The 19,360-nt window shown below is 33.7% G+C and overlaps 1 protein-coding gene across 3 annotated transcripts in view; it reads left to right on the top strand.

Annotated features, from left to right (window-relative positions):
* PPP4R4 (protein phosphatase 4 regulatory subunit 4) overlaps positions 1–19,360 on the top strand; it is a 57,307-nt gene that overhangs the window by 24,434 nt on the left and 13,513 nt on the right. Inside the window, exons 2-14 of one of the 3 annotated variants that reach the window (XM_039712794.1) lie at positions 656–753; positions 3,288–3,435; positions 4,135–4,208; positions 5,187–5,293; positions 7,758–7,865; positions 9,851–9,972; positions 11,516–11,638; positions 13,730–13,899; positions 14,301–14,420; positions 15,881–15,958; positions 16,740–16,823; positions 17,944–18,126; positions 18,880–18,985. In XM_039712794.1, the coding sequence (XP_039568728.1) occupies positions 3,315–3,435; positions 4,135–4,208; positions 5,187–5,293; positions 7,758–7,865; positions 9,851–9,972; positions 11,516–11,638; positions 13,730–13,899; positions 14,301–14,420; positions 15,881–15,958; positions 16,740–16,823; positions 17,944–18,126; positions 18,880–18,985 (1,396 nt within the window). In that variant the 5' untranslated portion in view covers positions 656–753; positions 3,288–3,314. Of the gene's footprint in view, positions 1–655; positions 754–3,287; positions 3,436–4,134; positions 4,209–5,186; positions 5,294–7,757; positions 7,866–9,850; positions 9,973–11,515; positions 11,639–13,729; positions 13,900–14,300; positions 14,421–15,880; positions 15,959–16,739; positions 16,824–17,943; positions 18,127–18,879; positions 18,986–19,360 lie in introns of those variants that run through there. The other 2 variants (XM_039712793.1, XR_005627847.1) reach the window with 2 other exon arrangements.

Here is a 19,360-nt window from a genome sequence, read left to right as displayed (position 1 = left end):
AAACTTTTCTGTAGCTGATTTTATAGTTTAAGAAAAGGTGGGGTGATTTTTATCCTTCCTTATTCTGAACAATAATTTTAAGGTCCATTCTCATTATATCCTTCACCTGCTGTAATCTCCATTATTTCTGTGTCTTTTAGGCTAAAATTTCTATCATACCAATGCAGTCACTAAAATGAATTAACTATGTCTCTGCTTGCAGCATTCATTCAAGAGAATTCTGTTGTTGCAGGACAAAATGTGCATTTAAACTAGAGGTGAATTTTCATTTTTCCAATTAATGGAATAAACTAGGCTTTCTAAATTTTAAGTTTTGAGGCCTGAGTTTAACTTGTAGACATTAGAATATATAAGAACATGTTAATACCCTTAAATTCCATTAAATACATCATGCTTGTCTGAATAAGATAGGGAGAGCTTTTGTAGTCTGGAGTGAAAATTTGTGGAGTATCCATGTATAGAAAAGTACACTACTTTCTAAATAAATAAATAAATTTATATTAAGTAAATTTACGTTACTCAGCTTGGGTTTTCTGAAAATGGAAAGAAGAGACCCATGCTTTTCCAAATGCAGTACTGTACAGTTCTGAGTGTAAGCATCAGTGTAGGCAGGTGTGTAAGCAGTCTAGAAATTTATATTTCAATGTCTCCCGAGGTCCATGAGGAGGCACATCCAGAGAATGTGTTCTCACACATGACTATCCAGAGTTATGTGGATCAGTGGAGGAGACTATTTGGAAACTTTGTTTGTTGGTAAGTAGCCCTGTTTGTATTGCGTACAAAGTAAATATGTACGGAAAACTGAATTCATAGAATCACAGAATTATTTAGGTTGGAAAAGACCTTTAAGTTCATCAAGTCCAATTGTTAACCTGGCACTGCTCCATAATTTTCTGGTCTGCACTGCTGTGTTAGCACCTACAGTGTTCGATAGTTCTCTTGGTTCTTTTGGTTGTTGTATTGTGCCAAGTGATGTTTTTTTGAGCAAGTGTTAAGGCAGAATCCCAGAAAAGTCTGGACAGGTATTCTGATGCCAAAAATATTCAAAATACAAAACTGGTAGGTGTCCTTATCCTTTCTTGGCTGTGGCTGTAACAGCAATGGTGGAACAAGGACAGAGTCTGTGGAAATAAGAAGAAGGCGGTTTCCGTAGGTGTTGAATGCAAATATTTTCTTGGAAAGCAGCACAGTGCTGTTTCTTTTTTTCATTTGCGGGAGCAAGGACACAGAGGATCCTTTTAGAAAGAAACGTGGTTGTAAGCTGGGACAGGTCTTGAGAGATAAGTTATTGTTCTCCTTGAAATAAGCTAGTAATTGTACAGTTGTATGTACAAATGGTTTGACATTTGTAGAATGAGAACTTGTTTTATACCAAGTCAAATAGTAATTTTTCAGATGTTCTCTACAAACTATTTTATCAGAAAAATTCCTGTGATATGCAATGCTTAGAGTCATAGAATTGTTAAATGTGGAAAAACCCTAAGATTATTGAGTCCAGTTGTTTAAATTCCTGTGATATGCAATGCTTAGAGTCATAGAATTAAATGTGGAAAAACCCTAAGATTATTGGAGCCAGCAGCACCATTTTCACCATGGCCCTGAGTTCCATATCCAGGTGCCTTTTGAACACTTCCGGGAATGGTGATTCCACCATGTCCCGTCAAATAGTAATTTTTCAGATGTTCTCTACAAACTATTTTCTCAGAAAAATTCCTGTGATATGCAATGCTTAGAGTCATAGAATTAAATGTGGAAAAACCCTAAGATTATTGAGTCCAGTTGTTTAGCCAGCAGCACCATTTTCACCATGGCCCTGAGTTCCATATCCAGGTGCCTTTTGAACACTTCCAGGAATGGTGATTCCACCATGTCCCAGGCAGCCAGTTCCAGTTCCTGACCACGCTTTCAGTGAGGAAAGTCACTCTCCAGCCACTCTCTCCCCAGCCTGTAGCACTGCAGGGTTTGTGTGACCCAGGTGTAGGACCCAGTGCTTGCCTTTGTTGAACCTCAGGCCATTAAGGATATTAATTAAGAGATTAAACAGGACTGGACCCAACACTGAGCCCTGGGGATCCCCACTTGTGAGTGGCTGCCAGCTGGATGTTATTCCATTCACCAACACTCAGGACCTGGCCATGCAGCCAGTTTGTAACCCAGTAATCCATAAGCAACTGTGCACTTAGCTACAAAATGTGTATATTTTTTTTTAATCCGATCCAGGCTTATTTTTATTTTTCAATTAATTTCAGCTTATTTTTGATTTTAGGTGAGTGATCTGAGAAACCACTCATATCAAGCAGTTTAAAAAAGAAACAAAACCACATATATAAAGTGCTAAGTAGGAAGTATGGGCTTTAGACTCCTACTGAATTTATAGTAATTTGTAAAATGAGTGTAATGCTTTAGTAGAAGAATAATGAACTTTTTATTTTCTCGGGAAACGGAAAGACACACTTAGAAAAGTAAACAAATAGAATGTTCATTTAGTTGATAGATATTTACAATTACTAATACTTACAATGAATGCTGTGTCAAAGATTGCATCCTGCAAGGTCTGTGCATAAATCTGAAATTTAAAATTTAAATTGCCTGGTTTTAAACTTAAAAAATAGTAATATTTCATTTCACTTCAACATCATAAATCTGAAATTTAAAATTTAAATTGCCTGTTTCTAAACTTAAAGTAGTAATATTTCATTTCACTTCAACACACTAAATTTGTTTAACTTTTGAATGGATGATTTTAAAGACAGCCTAATTCATAACATTTTTGTGTGTCAGAGCTCAGAAATAAAAATGTTTAGTTAGCTAGATAAATATTCAAATGTATCTTGATTTATTCTTAAGACAATATATATGTACTTTTCATTTGCATTCCATTGTTAGTCAAGGGATGAAATTTAAATTGTCTTCTGTTATTTTAGTATCTCTTAATGAATGAGTGAATGAAATACTTATTTTTAATTCATGTGCATAAACAACAAGAGTGCAATTGTTGGTCGGTCTGTTTCTACCTCTCGTTTTGTAAAGTAGAAAAATCCACGCATTGCATTGATGAAACTTCAAGTCAAAAATAATATTATAAGTAACTTCTTTTTTCTTAGAAGATTTATGATATATCATAAGAAAATTTAATCTCTGCAATAAATTGCTATTAAGAGAAAATAATTTTACAGCAAATTCCAAGTTGTTGCATATTAATTTTAAAAGTGAATGTAAAAATTTGGATGTTCTTTCAGTACATTTCCGCCTCACTCTCTAAATTGTTATAATTTGTAATTGTACAGGAGGTTCTGCATGTTGCAGGAGTGGAAATGCAGTTAACAGCTGCTGTTTCTTTTTTGACTGTTCTGCAAGAGGAGTCGGTGTCTATCCATACGTACTCCCACTCCTTCCTACACATCATTCTCCAGAACCTGGAACACAGAGATGCAGGTCAGGGCTGCACAGCTACTCTCATGGCTGATGATCTCCACATGTTTTGTTTCCTTAGTGACCCTACAGTGCTTTGTCAACAGTGAATGTGATCACTGTGACTTTGTATCTAGACTTGCATGATGAATAGAAAGATAGCAGCATGATGACTTTCATACTGATATTTAAATGGAATTCTGATTGAAGCAGAAAAACCCCTCTCACTTTGTCAGGAGGATTAAATCCCAAAGTTGTTTCTGAGTCTGTGCTTCTCCTGAAGTACCAACATTTTGTGGCTGAGAAAGTGGAGGGAGGATGGTTGACATTTCTTCTGTGTTGATTATTTTTCCTTAATTTTTTGACACTAATTTTAGAATACAATAGAAAGAAAAGGCCTGTTGTGCAACTAGAAAGTTTCAATGGGTATAAGAAAATAATATGCTTCTAAATGAGAGAAATAGGCTTTATAAAGCAATTAGAGCAGTTATTAATTTTATATAGGAATTGGAAAGGGAAAAGAAATGGGGGCAGACCTTGCTTCTTACCTATCCTACTTCATACTCTGAAGCCTTGAATGTTAATATAGTGGCTTTCAGATTCATAGCTCCTTGAAGATTTGTGTAAAAAGTTAGAGCAAATTTTGTAAAACTGGTATATGTTTGGTTTAGTTGGTGTATGTACAGTATAAGACATCACATATAACTCATATCTTTTAAACAGGTGTCAGCAATGCATGGTTAGAAACTCTTCTTGCTGTAATAGAAGCTCTACCAAAAGAAACTGTCAGACACGAGGTAATACTTATCTCTCATGCTAACAACAAAAAATTAAGATTGCAAGATTGTATTTCCCTGCAAGTTTTATTCACCTCACTCAGATTTGTGTCAGTTCCATACCTGTGAAAATGGTAATGGTTGTGGAACACACTGTAAGAGACAAATGGGCAAAAAGGCGAGACAGGAAGGTCACCTTAAAAAAAGTAGTGTTCTTCAGCAAATAAAGTCAACACTTATTTACACTCCACTGTAACGTTTCCACTGCACTTTGTACTTTCAGTAACATGTTTTCCTGCATTCTGTTTTGATTTACAAGTTAGTATCTCTCTCTATGTCTTCACGAAGAAACTATATCTTGTTCACTGTTGGACTAAACTTCCAATATCTGCTAAATGGAACTGAATGCTGGAGATCCATTGCTTAGTGAATTTCTTTAGTTCTTGGTGTACCAAAACTCTAATGTACTGCAAACACTCTTAATTTTTCACTGTGTAGCTCAAGAAAGAAGACCAAAATCTGTCACTAATTTATAATGCCAGTCTCCTTTAGTTAGATAATTTATTCACTTTTAAATGTTCATATTTTGTTAAGTTCAAAAGCTTTGCAACAGACATATTGACTGTGTTTATAATTTAAAACAATATGGAGATTTAAATATGTGATTGTTTGTGTAGTATAAACATTCTCATTGAAATGAGAGTAAACTCCAGAACTGTTTAAAAATTCAACTTCTAAAGGGGAAAAAAATAAGGTTGGAAGAAACACAGAGATATTATTCTAGTCACCTCCAAAATCTAATTGCAATGTAATTTTAAAGATGTCATTTAAACAAAATTGACTATTAATGTGCATAGGTGCCATTATTAATACTGATTAATTCAGTGTAAAGGTTAATGACATTTGGGATATGTTTTTGTAGATTTGTTTTAGAAGAGGAATACTTTATTTAATGCTCACAATTCTTCCGCTCATATTTCTTCTTTTTTTCCCACATAGATCCTGAATCCTCTTGTTTCCAAAGCACAGCTTTCTCAAACACTTCAGTCCCGCTTAGTTACTTGTAAAATCATGGGAAAAGTAGCTAACAAATTTGAAGCTCATATGTAAGTAGATTATCAATATATTTTCATTCTGCAGAGTAAACCAGTATTTTTTTCTTAGTGGACAAAAATTACTGCAAGAAAAGTAGACTTTATTGCAAAAATGATTTTTTTTTTCATAGATCTTTTCATTATTTAACTGGCATGTTTAGACTTGCTGATGTTCATCATTTTATAACTTGAGTTTGTATGTTCTTTCACAGATTTGAATGGATACCATTTTCAGGCCATTCTTCCATATTGTTTTTCTTACTAGAAAATAAGCCACACAGTGGATTTCTCTGCAAACTTAACAGGCACAAAATACAACTTCATCTCCTTTGAGTTTCTTGTCATAGGAAGAGGAATTCCATTCCTAACTTTTTATTATGTAACCAAATTTAGCATGTAGATCTGGTTTTGTTTTTTGGGTTTTTTTTTCATTAAAGTGTAGATATATGAGGAACTGCTGTTGTTCCCTGATATTATCCAGCCCTTAGATTCAGTGTCTGTGAGCCTGGACAGAAGAGGGTGCAATGATGAAAGTAAATCCGAGTCACTCATCTGCCCAAAGCAGCTGGTGTGGTACATTCCTTGGTCAGTTTAGCCAGGCCTGTGCTAGCAGGGCCACTTCCCTAAATGTGTTTGTATCCAGGCAATCCAGCACAACACGACTTTGAATTACAATAGAAATCCACTGTGGGCCACTGAGTGCCCAGGAACTGTCTAGTTGAGGAAGTCCACTCTAATAATGATTTTGATCTGCCCCAAAGTGTAAGAATTCAGCATAACAGAAAAGAATAAGAACAGGACAATGTGACAAGACATTTAGGAATAAATTTCTTTAGATTACGTTTTTTTTCTTCAATAAAAAAGAGCTAGAAGCACCCAAAAGGAAACTATCTAAATCTTCATTTGCTGGACATTCAAAATTTAATGAAAATGGTAGTATTTTTTGAGAATGTTACCAAATCTTTATGTTCTAAATCTCTAGGACTCTGTCAGAATAGCAGTTGCATTTATTTATTTGATGTTACATTCTCATGGAAATAAGTGACTTTACAGATCACTTGGAATCTTATGTGAAATATAGTAGGGTTAATTAGTAGCCATAACAATCACATCTTTTGTGCTGTTTCTTCAACATAATTACTTGCTCTTCAGAAGCAGGAATCCCCACATTTGAGTAAACAGGTCTTAGCACCTTTTCTGCACAGCCTCTACATTTTAAGACAATAACTCAGAATTTTCTGGGATATCTTGTTCTTCTGGTAGAGAGCTCTTGAGTGCAGTTCAGAGCTGGGTCCTCAGGTTTAGAATGTGGCAGACAGTAAAATTTGATATGCACTCTCATTCCACTTTCAGAAGGGCTCTTGGTACAGGCCCAGAAGACATATCTATCCTCTGGTGTACGTAATATATAAGCATATCTTCACTTTCTTCTGCAGAATAGCACAGTTTTTCCACATAAAATTTTTACTATAATTAAATTATTTTGTATTTGATGTTACTTCCAGGTTCTTTTATATCCTGTCCTTGTCATGGAACATTTTTTTTTCTACCCTCCAATGTTCCAAGTCAAAAAGTCTTTTTTTCTTTTTATGTAGCCCCTAATTTAGTGTATTCTAAAATGCTGAACTTCCAAGACTGTACAATTTTTGAAACTTGAGGCTAAATTTTTTCTGTAAGAAGTAAATTAATTTTCACTGAAATGAATGGAGGCTGTGCAAGCTGACTTGAAAATTTGCTTGTCAGTGTCAATATATTATTTATCTTGAGTTTTGCAATAACATAAGGATTTTTATAGAGATATTTTGTGAATACTTTATGACAGAAGTTACACTTGGGCAGTGAAAGGAAACACAATGGCTGATTCTGCCAAGTTGTAATATGTGTTTTTACTGAAATAGGAATCAAAATTTTTATTTTGTGTCTGCCATTGAGTTACATGAATACTTGGCCTACTTGCCTGAAGGCATTGCAGTATTCAAGCTTTTAATCTTAAATTCTTTTTCTCCTTTCTTCCTAATTATATCTTGGGTGATAATACCTGCATATCAAAGATGAGGTATTACAGACATTTAATTGGGATTTGCATTTCCATTTATATAATCTTTTTAGTCTTTCAGTGGCTGTTCAGAAATTGTACTAAAGATTGGAAGTTATTAATTGGATTAATTGGGGACAGAATTCTACTGAAGTAGCCTAACTACTGTTTTTGTAGTTTATAAGAAATAATAGATGAATATGAGCAAATTATAAGGACAGGAAATATTCCTTTTCCTGTCTCTTTGTAACACATTTGCATCCAATGTACAATATTCTTTTCTAATTGCTGATTATCAGAAAAATACTTTACTGTCTGTGATAAATTAGTAACTTTTTATATGGGATAAACAAATAATATGTGAGTACAGTTAAGTACTACTCAGTAGATTTTATATATTCTTGTTCTATATATTAATAAAAAAAATCTTCGCATTTTTAGAGTTAAAAGAGAGGTTCTTCCATTGGTAAAATCACTGTGCCAAGATGTGGAATTTGAAGTTAGAGCTTGCATGTGTCGGCAGCTGGAACATATAGCTCGTGGAATAGGGTGAGTGCAATTTGCCTGACTGATCTTAAACGCAAAATATTTCTCTAAAGTGTTAACCTAAACACTTTTTAAAATTGCTGAATTCATGCATACTCAATAATGAATTTGGAATGTACAGATGCGCTCTTAGTAGTTGGCTGTTGGCAGTTGTCTCTTTTCCACTTTTAGATTTTTCTTTCTCTTTTATATTAAAATTGCTGAACCGTAAACCCAGCAGATCTTTTGAATAATGACTTCATCTATAGCTTCTTGAAATTATCTCAGTTATCCATTGGTAGTATTTGTCTTATTTAAAAATTCTGACAACTATTAGCAGTTTTAATAATTATTTTACAGTGTTTTGAGAAAGAATGCTAAATGGGTTTTGTAAACAAATTTCAGCTCAGTATCAACTTTACTCGAAGCTTGAAGGCCTTCAATATTCACACATAGGATTGAAAAAGTCTGGAACTTTAATAAAAGAAAATGTTAATTACATACAGGATTGGTATCTTAGTGAACAAATATTTTAAAATTCGAGGTCTCTCTACCTGTTATTTTGTCAAGGAAGAAAAAAAGCAGTAACTTTTTTACAGATTCCTTACCCAGTGCTAGACAGCAGAGATAGATTACATCTTATACTAAAAGTAACCGTACTGGCAAGGAAATTTTCTAAATTCTGTTTGGTGTCTTCAAAATGAACTAAATTTCACTTATTCTATCTAGGAGTTGAAAGTTTAAAAAAATCACAGGTATTATGCAGTGGGGAAAAAAGCATTACTGGTAGTTTACCTCACCTTAGAATAGTGGGTTTAATAGGGCTAAATACTTTGTTGTCAATTAGTGATCTGTCCTATGTATTTTGATTTGATTCTTTCCTCACCAGCTTTTATTTTTAGCATTAATGTATTCATATAGACTGTTCTATCTCAGAAGTTTTTGCTTAATTCATTCTCAGTGCTTTAGATGCTTTAATCTCATGAGAAATGGTAAACATTGAGTGCTTTCAGTAAGGAAGCTATTCCATGTGTCATGTTGAGGAAGAATAGGTAGTAAGTAAATAAAAAAATAACTAAGCAGACATGAGCAGCAAATTTTCAGGTAAATATTGAAGGTATAATGTGACAACAGTCCAAATACTTTATTTTTACTAGTTGGTGTTATTGCCACTACATGAGCTATCATTTTCTCATAATTTTATTTGAATGTTTAATCATTTGCTTGGAAGAATACTGTTAACACCTCTTGATTTGCTGGTGTAATAGGTATAATAAACTCTGTAAGGTGCAAATCACTTTGATGCTGATTATAAACATTTAAAAGGATTATTGTTTATATTGACTTACCAAAGGGGAAGCTGTTACTGCTTTAGTCTGAATGGAAGGGATGTTTTAAGCATTTTTATTTCAGCATCATGGAGTTAAGTATTAGCAGTATGTTAGTAGGTGAGTATGTACCAAGGCAAAAAAGGACAAGCAGAACCCTTTCTTTACGAAGGCCAAAAGTCAGTGTTTAGACTAGTTGGGAAATGGCATTTTCTCTGAGCAGTAGATGTTCTCTGTAAAGAGGCTCATCTTTGATGTGTAAGATTTCCAGACACGTCAATCCAACATGGCTCATACTTATTAAATGTTGACTTTGGACCATCATATTGAGCATATTTGATCATAAGAATTTTCTTAGTGATACAGTGAAATAGCTGGAGTCCTTTGATTTTTTTTCAGACTACATTTTCTCTAATTTATTTTGAGCTAATTTGAATGCCTTTTTAATGATGAAGTTCTGTGTGTAAAGTTTGCATGTTTCCTTGGCTGACAAAGAAGAAAAGTTCTGAGATTGCTTGGGGGTTTTTTATTTAACATTAATTTCTTTAGAACTTTGTCTCTTTTTTTTTCCTTGACTACCCAAAAAATATCTAAACAAGTATTTCAAGGCAGAATTCAGTTTTGCAGTGGCAGTATTGTTTCATTGTAGGTTTTCTTTTGACTGCTTGCTTCACGTTGCAGGACAGAACTAACAAAAACTGTGGTGCTTCCTGAGTTAGTGGAGCTGGCAAGAGATGAGGGCAGCAGTGTACGCCTGGCAGCTTTTGAGACCTTGGTGAACCTGCTCGATATGTTTGATGCAGGTAAGAATCTAATTTAGGCTTCCTAGCCCAATTTTTAATCCTCTAGTGCATCTTATAATTGTGTTTAAATGCTTTTTTTTCCGACTGCATTATTCAGACATTTCTGATTTTATTTTGTTCATTGCTTTGTCCTTTGTATTTCCTTTTATTTCATGTCTTGCAGTGCTTTATATGCAGAAATTTTAAGGGAGCAAGTTGTCCATGAAATCAATTACCATATTCCAAATTTTTAATATAAAATGCCTAAATGGAATGAGTAGAATTACTGCATAAATTATGGGAATATTGTCTTGCTAGTATTTAATGAATTAATGTAGTGCAATCAGTACACAGAATACAAAGTGTTAGCTCAACAAAAATGTACTGTACAGCAACTTGGTGATGAATTACTACAGTATATGATTGTATTGAAGCCATATAGAGGAGTGGATAAGCAAAAGAAAAAAATAGTATCATTTTGGGGAGAATACTGTAAATAGACTTTTTAGCAGTGAGTGTTTATATAAGTAAGTATGATAGTAGGATAATTTTCTGATTCTTGAGCCTCTGTATTGATGCTACCAAGTTTGTGCCTCTGTTTGCACCTCTCACTCTTCACTCCTCCTCCCCCACCCCCTGCTGTAACTACTGCTTTGAGTCACTGTAAGAAGCTTAGAGAAAGCAATAAGGGGTTATTTACAGATTTTTAAGGAAAGTTTCTAGAAGTTGGGTTTGTGTGGGTTTTGCTTTCACGGCTGAACTAGAAAATGAACACTTTTGAATGTAGATGACCCAAATTGACATTCTAGAGTTTCTCTCCCCATAATATCAAAGTATTTCTTCAGCCCAATCTAATTTGCCACAGTGTGTTCACCCACAATTATTGCCACAATTATTTGCTGAATGTTGCTGTTGATCTACCATTAAAAAATCATTATACCTTTAAAACTCAAACATTTTAACACAAAGATTTTATTTAAAAAAAGTCCAAAGATATAAATTTCTTCAAACATTTGCTCATTTATTTTATAAGGACACAAAATGTTTGGATTTGGCTTTAATTTCTAAATTATTTAATTTATTCCCTGTGTCCTTAATTATTTTGTTTCTCTGTGAATTTATCATATACCAAAACATTTTGAAACACTTCTCAGTAGGTTTGAAAAATTAACTTATAGAATATCCTGATTTTTCTATTTACTGTCACAGACATGTTCAGTCTTGATCTCCCTGTATTCCTACTATTGTAGGAGTACTGCAGTATTCTTTCTCTCTCTGTATTCTTGGTGAATGAGAAGGTAGTGACTGATTATTCTCTGCTTCATACTTTTCTGGGGGATGCCTTTTCACTAACAGCAACAACAAAATGAACTTAATAAGAAAGGTACTAAATTTAGGATCATTCTCTCTACCTCTTGCTTTGTACCTGCAGTGAGTGCCTGCTAGAAGTAATCCTGAGAATGTTAAATTAAATTTTTCTCAATTTATTACAGAAGTTCAGTTCCTGTGCTCTTTTTAAAATGTTGACAAATGGCTAACTCTAAAAATTTCTTTTGTTTTTCAGATGATCGGAGTCAAACTGTTCTCCCATTAGTGAAATCGTTCTGTGAAAAATCCTTCAAAACAGATGAATCTATCCTAGTTTCTTTATCTTTCCATTTAGGGAAACTGTGTAATGGATTATATGGTATGATTTAATTTCTTTTTAAAAATCTTAAACATGAGGAAAGATTGGAGAATTTGAACCCTTTGGAATGGGGGAAAAATGAAATGGTAGTTATTTAGATTTTGGAATTTTCCTCTTAGGGTGACCATCTGCATATTGTTTATTGTTGTTTTTGTTTTCTTTAGACAGGGTCAAAGATGAAACATGGTGTTTCATCTTTATTGGTTTGACTGATTTTTTTTTTTGGATATTCTGGAGCTTGTGATTTGGATGATTGAATTTTTGAAATTAGAAATCTTTGAAAACATTATGATGTCAACTTTGTTATTTTCTGTGCTTGATCTCCTTTGTACGGCACTGGGCAGAGGAACTTCAGGGGAGAAAGGAGATGCCACTTGGATTCCCCAGTTGCCGCTGGGCCAAATCTGTACTCATTACTTTTGTACCCATAATCTGTGCTTGAATTTTCACTTGAGCACAACTTTCCTTGATAATTCTGCCCACCATATTTTACCTGTGGAGGAAGAGCACAGAATCGTGACTTTACATTATAATTTCCCCATAGACTCTTAAAACCTTTGATCTTTCCTACAGCTCTTTAAAATAAACCTTCATGATTATGCTAGAGATGATCAAAGTGTCCTCTGCTTCACTACAGATTACTTGAAATGGCTGTTCCACAGTGTCAAAATGTTATTTTCAGAAACAGAGAGCTAGGACAGTCCATCCTGTGTTTATCATGTTTTTCGAGTCTTCTTTTCTCGAGGTTGAATGACTAACTCCTGATCTTTCTTCACCTCTGAACTCTGACAAGTTGATATTTTTCTTGAAGTGTTATGCCTTAGGACAGTTGAATGAAGTGAAAGGATTGCTTCACATGTCTTGCCAAATATATTGCTGTTCACATTTTTCAGTATGAAAAATTGCCTTTTAAAAAAAATCTAGCAGCTAGTTAGTCTTTCTCTTTCCTGGCCTTGTACAGGTGATGCAGATCAGGCTAAGCATGGTACCTTACTGCTATTCTAATGGAATAATAGTCTAAAGTTTTAAGACCATATGTCCAGTTACTGAACACCATTTTAAATGTCTTCATGAAGAATGAACATTCTCTGTCCTTTTTTGATGCTTTCAGAATGCTGAGTAAGCAAAGTATCTTGTTTAGCATCCAGAAGATGAATAAAAATACTGAATAAGTACTACAACTAGGATAGAACTTACTTTATACAATTGCCTATCTTGTATGTGGGTAATTTTCTCTTAGTTGTTTTTCCAAGCAGTTTTGGAGCACTTTTATAGTTTTTAATCTGTCATTCCTGTTCCCCTGTTGTGAAAGTCATGACCCTTATTGCCGCTTTTGTTTCACAGGTCCTGTTATCCCATACTAGAAGGAAATTGAATCAGTTTGACAAGTTTTCCTTTTGCCATGTTGGCTACTGCTATTTTTTTGGGGGGAATATATGTTGGTATTTAGTAGTAGACTTTTTTTTGTTTGTTTCAATTTTTTCAAACATGTGAAAGGAACCTGACTTTTGTAATTATATGGCTTGTCCTTTCCCTCTCCAGTTATTAAATATAAGTACCACTTCAGCCCTTTTCTATTCTATTATTAAAGATTTCAACAGCTAGTACTTTGAGTACTGGAACGAAGCACATCTGACTGCACATTTTGAAAACCTTTTGTTTAAGACCCACTGATCTGTTGTTTCTCTACTTAAAGCTTGAATTTTTGTCAGACTTATTAATTGTATTCAGCCTAATGATATTAGTGGAATTAAAAAAAATTCTTAAAAATTTCAGCCTTCTTGATACCAATCAGTGGTAGCTTTTTCTTGCTCTCTGGAATAGAAAATTGAGCCTTTTCTTGGTTATTCTCTTATTATTAATGCACTTGTAGTTTTTAAATTCTTCTTGCTAGATACATTCCCATTTGTTTTGAGTAATTGTGTGTAGTGAATATACTCTGCTGGATTCAAGGCAGGTAGAAGGAAGAGGAGAGATAAAATCAAGATATTTGATGGATTTTAAAATAATATTTGTTTGGGTACATTATTAATAGCATTTGTAATGAGGAAAGTTTGTTGTTTTGTTTGGTTTTTTTTTTCTTTTTTTGAGGCATTTTTACTCCTGAACAGCACTTGCGATTTTTGGAATTTTATAAGAAGCTTTCCACACTGGGTTTACAGCAGGAAAATGGGCATAATGATAACCAACTACATTTGCAAACTCTGGAACAGGAAAAGAAGTATATTTCAGTGAGGAAAAACTGTGCTTACAATTTTCCAGTAAGTAATATCAATTTAAGGTTTAATCTTAATTTGTGTTGTGCATGTAATTCTGTAAATAGGACTATAGAAGTGATAGAGGAGTTATTCCCAAATTGCATCCATTTGCAATTTTTGCTAGAGTACAGAAACATGAACAATATTAGAAATCTTAAGTTTTATATCTCATGGTTTTAGTCTTTACCTTCAAAAAAACAGCCTGCAGCATGTCTGGAAGATAAATAAATTCAGTTTAGTTCTCAGTTCTGGATTTTGTCTGGTGCCTGTGTTTTAACAAGGCCAGCAAAACCTCCACACTTCCTCTGTAAAATAACAACCTGTTACCTCTTAAGTTATCTGATAATCTCTGCTAGTGTCATCCTTTAGCTGTGTAGTTAAAAAAGGACTTTATCCTTCCACAGGCCATGATTGTTTTTGTGGATCCAAAGAACTTCCATTTAGAACTTTATTCTATATTCTTCTGCCTTTGTCATGACCCCGAAGTTTCTGTCAGATATACCATGGCCATAAGTTTCTTTGAAGTAAGTCTACAATGGTTCTTTGTTACTGCTCACATGGTTTTATTTTATTTTGCTTTTTTGTCTTTAAGCTTGCATTTGTGGCTGTTAACCAACATAAAAAGACATAAGAAAATTTATTGGAATGATTTAGTTTTTCAAGGGTGTTCGGTTCCTTCTAACCTCTGTAGCTATAGCCCATATACACATTATTTTATTTAAGTTGTGTGACATTTGTTTACAAGAGATTACTGCTAGGTCAGATTGTAAGGAGCAATGAAAAAAATGTACAAATGCATCGGTATTATTAACTATATGGAGTGAATTCCAGAAATTAAAATGTGTTTCATAACACTCTTGTGTTTCAGTCTTTGATCCCATTTTTTTTTTCTGGGGAAATTGGTAAATTAAGCAATTTGCTGAAAACTTTTAAATGAATAGTAGAGGGAAAAATGGCTTTACTTCCACCATTGTAAGAAAGATGTATGGATTTCCAGTTCTCATTACCTATTGATGTCTTGTTTTAATGAATAATAGTCCAACATAATTATTGAAATTGTAAAATTAGCATCAATTCTACATAATATTTTGTTTTAGCTGTATAGCACTATTAAGGTACTGCCTGAATATAAGGAAAGTATTTTAGCTCATTAAAAAAAACAAAACCTGTAAAATTATACCTTGGTCTAAATGTACATTTAGTTCTTGTTGATTTAATTTTAACAGTTTAACTAGGCAACCACGTGACAGGCAAAAATGAGTAGTTTATGGCATTCCCTGCTAGCTGGATTACTTTCCAAAAAATAAAAGTCCTTGTAGCTATTTCCTTAAAGCTTCATCTTGATTGAAAGTAAGCTCTTCGTTTCACTTGGCTTAAAGGAACATTAAAAAACATCATCTAAATATTTCTTGTGGCAAAAAAATCTCATTCATTGAGTTTGTGTTATGCTTGCTATAAAAGCTTTTTAATAGCATGGAGATGGACTGCTGGTGTTTTTTTTAAAATTTACATGAGACTTATGAATCACATGAGTCACACTCAAAAACCAAAAGGAGTAAGGAGTGGAAAATTTGGGTGGAAGGTTGGGGAAACTTAAAATCCAGCACAGGATAAGAAAATTTTGCATTTCATCTTCTGTAAATTATACAGCAGGCTGACTCTTAACTCTCCTAATTTACAGCATTTGAATATTCCTCAAGGAAATTTCTAGCCTTGCAGTGCAGCCTAAAAAATTCTTGTTAAATGTGAAATAGAGTTAATTCCAGAAACATGTTTCATAGTTAGATAATAGACCTGTTTCTTGTCTCATGTTCTTTCTATAAGCATATTTTTAATGTGATCAGTGGGAAAGTCCACAGCTTTAGAAAACTGATATTAAACACTTTTTTCTGTGTCTCTTCATGCTTGCTGTAAAGTAAGAAAGCAGTGTTGTGCCATAGAACTAAAGAATGTTTCACCTTGCTATCTTACTGTCATTTTTTAGGTTGCTAAGCTTTTAAATTCTGATGTGTATACAATACATAAAGAACTGGTTACACTATTACAGGATGAGTCACTGGAGGTAATACACTTTTATTGAAACTTTTTTTGCTTGTTACATCAAGGCAGATTATCTTCATGTTTAATAACTCTTCACTAACACAGTAGAGTAACAATTTGAAATGATTAACAGCTTTTAATTCTATTGCACAGACTCTGCATAAAGACGCCAGCCTCCTGTGAATAAAAAGGAGGAAGATAGGAAGGTGTTTGGATTTAGTAAACCCACACTAAATTTATTCACTTTTAAAGGACTAGTTTTAATTGCTGTATTATTTATTACCTTACAAACTCTAAAAAGCTCTGGGTTTGGTACTATATTAAAATAATAGTTGATAGGATTCAAGGTCTTTTGCTTTGTTTCATTTTTATTGTCCAGTTGAGGAGGAGATAAAGTTGTGTATGGTTCGAAGATCAAGATTTACAGAAAGAGATTTGGTCCATGGTAACTTGCATAGACCATGAATCAGTTATATTGCAGTTAACACAGTGAGGCTTTTTAGGATGGAAAAAAGAGACATATTCAACAAAAAAATCACCATTTCCTCTGATACCAGATACTCCAGTAGTAAGTTAGACTACTCCAGTTGTAAAACTAGTCTGATCACATAAATAAAAACTGAGACCTGTAATCCGTCATCAATGCAGCTAATCATTGCAATTAATCTCCTTTTTTTTTTTTCAATATGAGAGAGCAGTAACTTGAAAGGTGTCAGCAGGGATATGTTGGTGAGAGTTAAAAAAGGAGCTGAGTTAATTTACTCTTTCATGAGACCTCTTTCATTCAGCCTTTCTTTAAATAGGTGTTAGATGCCCTAGTAGGTCACCTTCCTGAAATCCTTGAACTAATGACTAATGGAGGAGAAAACAATGGATCAGAAAGCAAGGTGGGTATTCTCATGGGGTTTTTACATTTTCTTTCTGAATGAGGGTAGTAAGAAATTTCAGACAAATTTTGTAGGAAGAGGTTTTCATGATTAGTTTCTGCTTTGGAGAGATACGAAGTTTGCATTTGTTGGTTTGCTTTTTTTTTATTGTTGACATTATAAGCTTCAACATTAAAAAAAAATTGGAAATATTAGAGTTAATATTAAAATGAACAGTTTATACATGTTATTTTTCTAATTAACCACAGATAAGTGAAAACAAAACTTGGTTTTTGTGTTAAGGATTAATAGCTAATACCTATTTTAAATTTTTTCATATTGATGTACCAATTGCTCATGGGTGCCATTTTAAGGCTTCTGCTAGAAGGAAATCCATTTCCTGAAGTGAAGACACTGAATTAAGAGATCAGTACTCAGCTCCCACCTTTTCTAGTTTAATTGTATGTGGCTCTGGATGATGGTTTATTCCATGACTCCTCACCTCTAAGATGGAACAGAAAGGATGCTGTTTTTGAGCATACTTCCTAAATGTATGATAAATTGAGATATTACAGCTGTATAAGAACTGAAGAAATTTATTTTCTTGTGCATAAAGAAGTTGACAGTGTAATTTAAAAATTTGAATTTGTTAGTTGTTTACAGCTATAAATATATATAACATACAGCAAATGCAATGTCACGTGTGGCGGTCTGTTTAATTTTTCTTAATATTAAAGGGAATTTAGCTTGGATACTAAAAATTCTTTGCCTTCTACTGAGAAAAGGTGTACAATTCCTACTAAAATTAATTCCTACTAGAACTAATTGGGGGATTGAGAACAATAACTGCGAAGATTAAGAGGATAAAAGAGAAATGGGATTCATTTGGTTTGAGAGAGAGAATACTGAGGAGAGTTGGCGTAATGGTTTTAATATCTGTAAAAGGGTGTTACAAAGAGAACGGTGTTTAGTTTTCCTTTGTCAGGAGAAGGGATTGGAGATGAAAGTGTATTTAGCTAGGTACTGAAATAGCTTTCAGATTAGTCTTCCCTTCTTATATTGTTGTGATTTACTTTTTAAGCATAGTGACAAGACACACAGCTTGAAAATGTAAAATTATTGTTTATCTTTCTGTTTCTAGTTACTCTCTATTCCTGACTTGATTCCTGCATTAACAACAGCAGAACAGAGAGCAGCGACATCTTTAAAATGGAGAACACATGAGAAGTTACTACAAAAATATGCATGTCTCCCTCATATCATATCAAGTGATCAGATCTATTACCGTTTTCTTCACAGGATGTTGACAATCATTTTAACAAATGTGAGCTCACCTGTCACTTTCTCATTTGCTTTTGTTTGTAAATGCAAGTTAGACCAATGGATATTTGCTTTGTGTAGTACTTCCTGTGTTACATTAATCTTAAAGTCCTATCACTTTCATATGGTATATCAAGCGCTGTCATTTTTTCTATGAGAATTTTTGTGGAAAACTTGCCCCCATTTGAGGAGCAAAATTTGGATTGACAGTTTTCCTCCTACCCAATACTTCTTCCTTTCCTTGTGCTCGTCGTCAGTTTGTTTCTAGTTAAATCAAAACTTTTTCCTCTGAAATATGCCTTCTTTTTCCTGATTCCATACATTATTCTTTTATTTATTCTTTTATTTATTCTTTTATTTATTCTTTTATTCTTTATGAAAGGACTCTGCAATTCTAAAATAAATTATCATTTAGAGCTACTAGTCTGAAATTTTACTGAGTTAATTCAAGAATAAAACTCTTGTGAGAGAAGATGATGTAAATTTTGTTTCTAACACCTGCATTACAGAAGGTGCCTTGCAAACATGGAATATTTTAAGGTGCTTATAAAATAGTTAAATCTAGTTGGTCAGAAGGAATAAAGAAGCAGGTGTCTCATGAACTGGCCAAACTTCATAATTCTTTCTTATGTTATGACATTTATTAAAAAATTTATAAAGTTAGGCACTTTTTCGCTAATTTTTTTCTAATTCTATATATGCTTTTAGTCATACTTCTGCAGACATGTTTAACTGTGTTCCCTTTATTTCTTTCAAGAATGTCCTGCCAGTCCAAAAAGCAGCTGCTCGGACTCTCTGCGTTTATTTGCGTTACAATCGCAAACAAGAACAGAGACACGAGGTTATTCAGAAACTGATTGAACGTAAGAGGATCTTTCCTCCATTACTGAGAAATGAAAGTTAGTTTTGGCTGAAGATCTATTTACAGTTGCATTTATTCAGTGTAATTTCCTTCCATAATTGGAGAGACTACGCTTGGAAGATGTTCAGTTGCTCATATTATCACCAGCAAAATGTACAGTGCGTGTGAGCTGGAGTTTATATAAGTTTATATAAAGGGATTGGGGAAGAGGCAATGCAGAAACTGATAATGTGCCAAGACCCTTCCAACCCTACTTCTTTTAGCCGAAATTACTAAGTTGTGGGTGCAGCAGTATAAAAAACAGAGTTCCACTGTAGAAGTAAAATTCTCTAGAGACTTCAGCATAATAAATCTCAGAAATTAATTTATTAATCAG

The sequence above is a fragment of the Passer montanus genome, unplaced genomic scaffold (assembly GCF_014805655.1).
Source record: "Passer montanus isolate IOZ18808 unplaced genomic scaffold, ASM1480565v1 scaffold27, whole genome shotgun sequence".
Lineage (NCBI taxonomy): Eukaryota > Metazoa > Chordata > Aves > Passeriformes > Passeridae > Passer > Passer montanus.
Note: the sequence above shows the minus strand (reverse complement) of the source record. Positions and strands in the feature narration are given on the sequence as shown.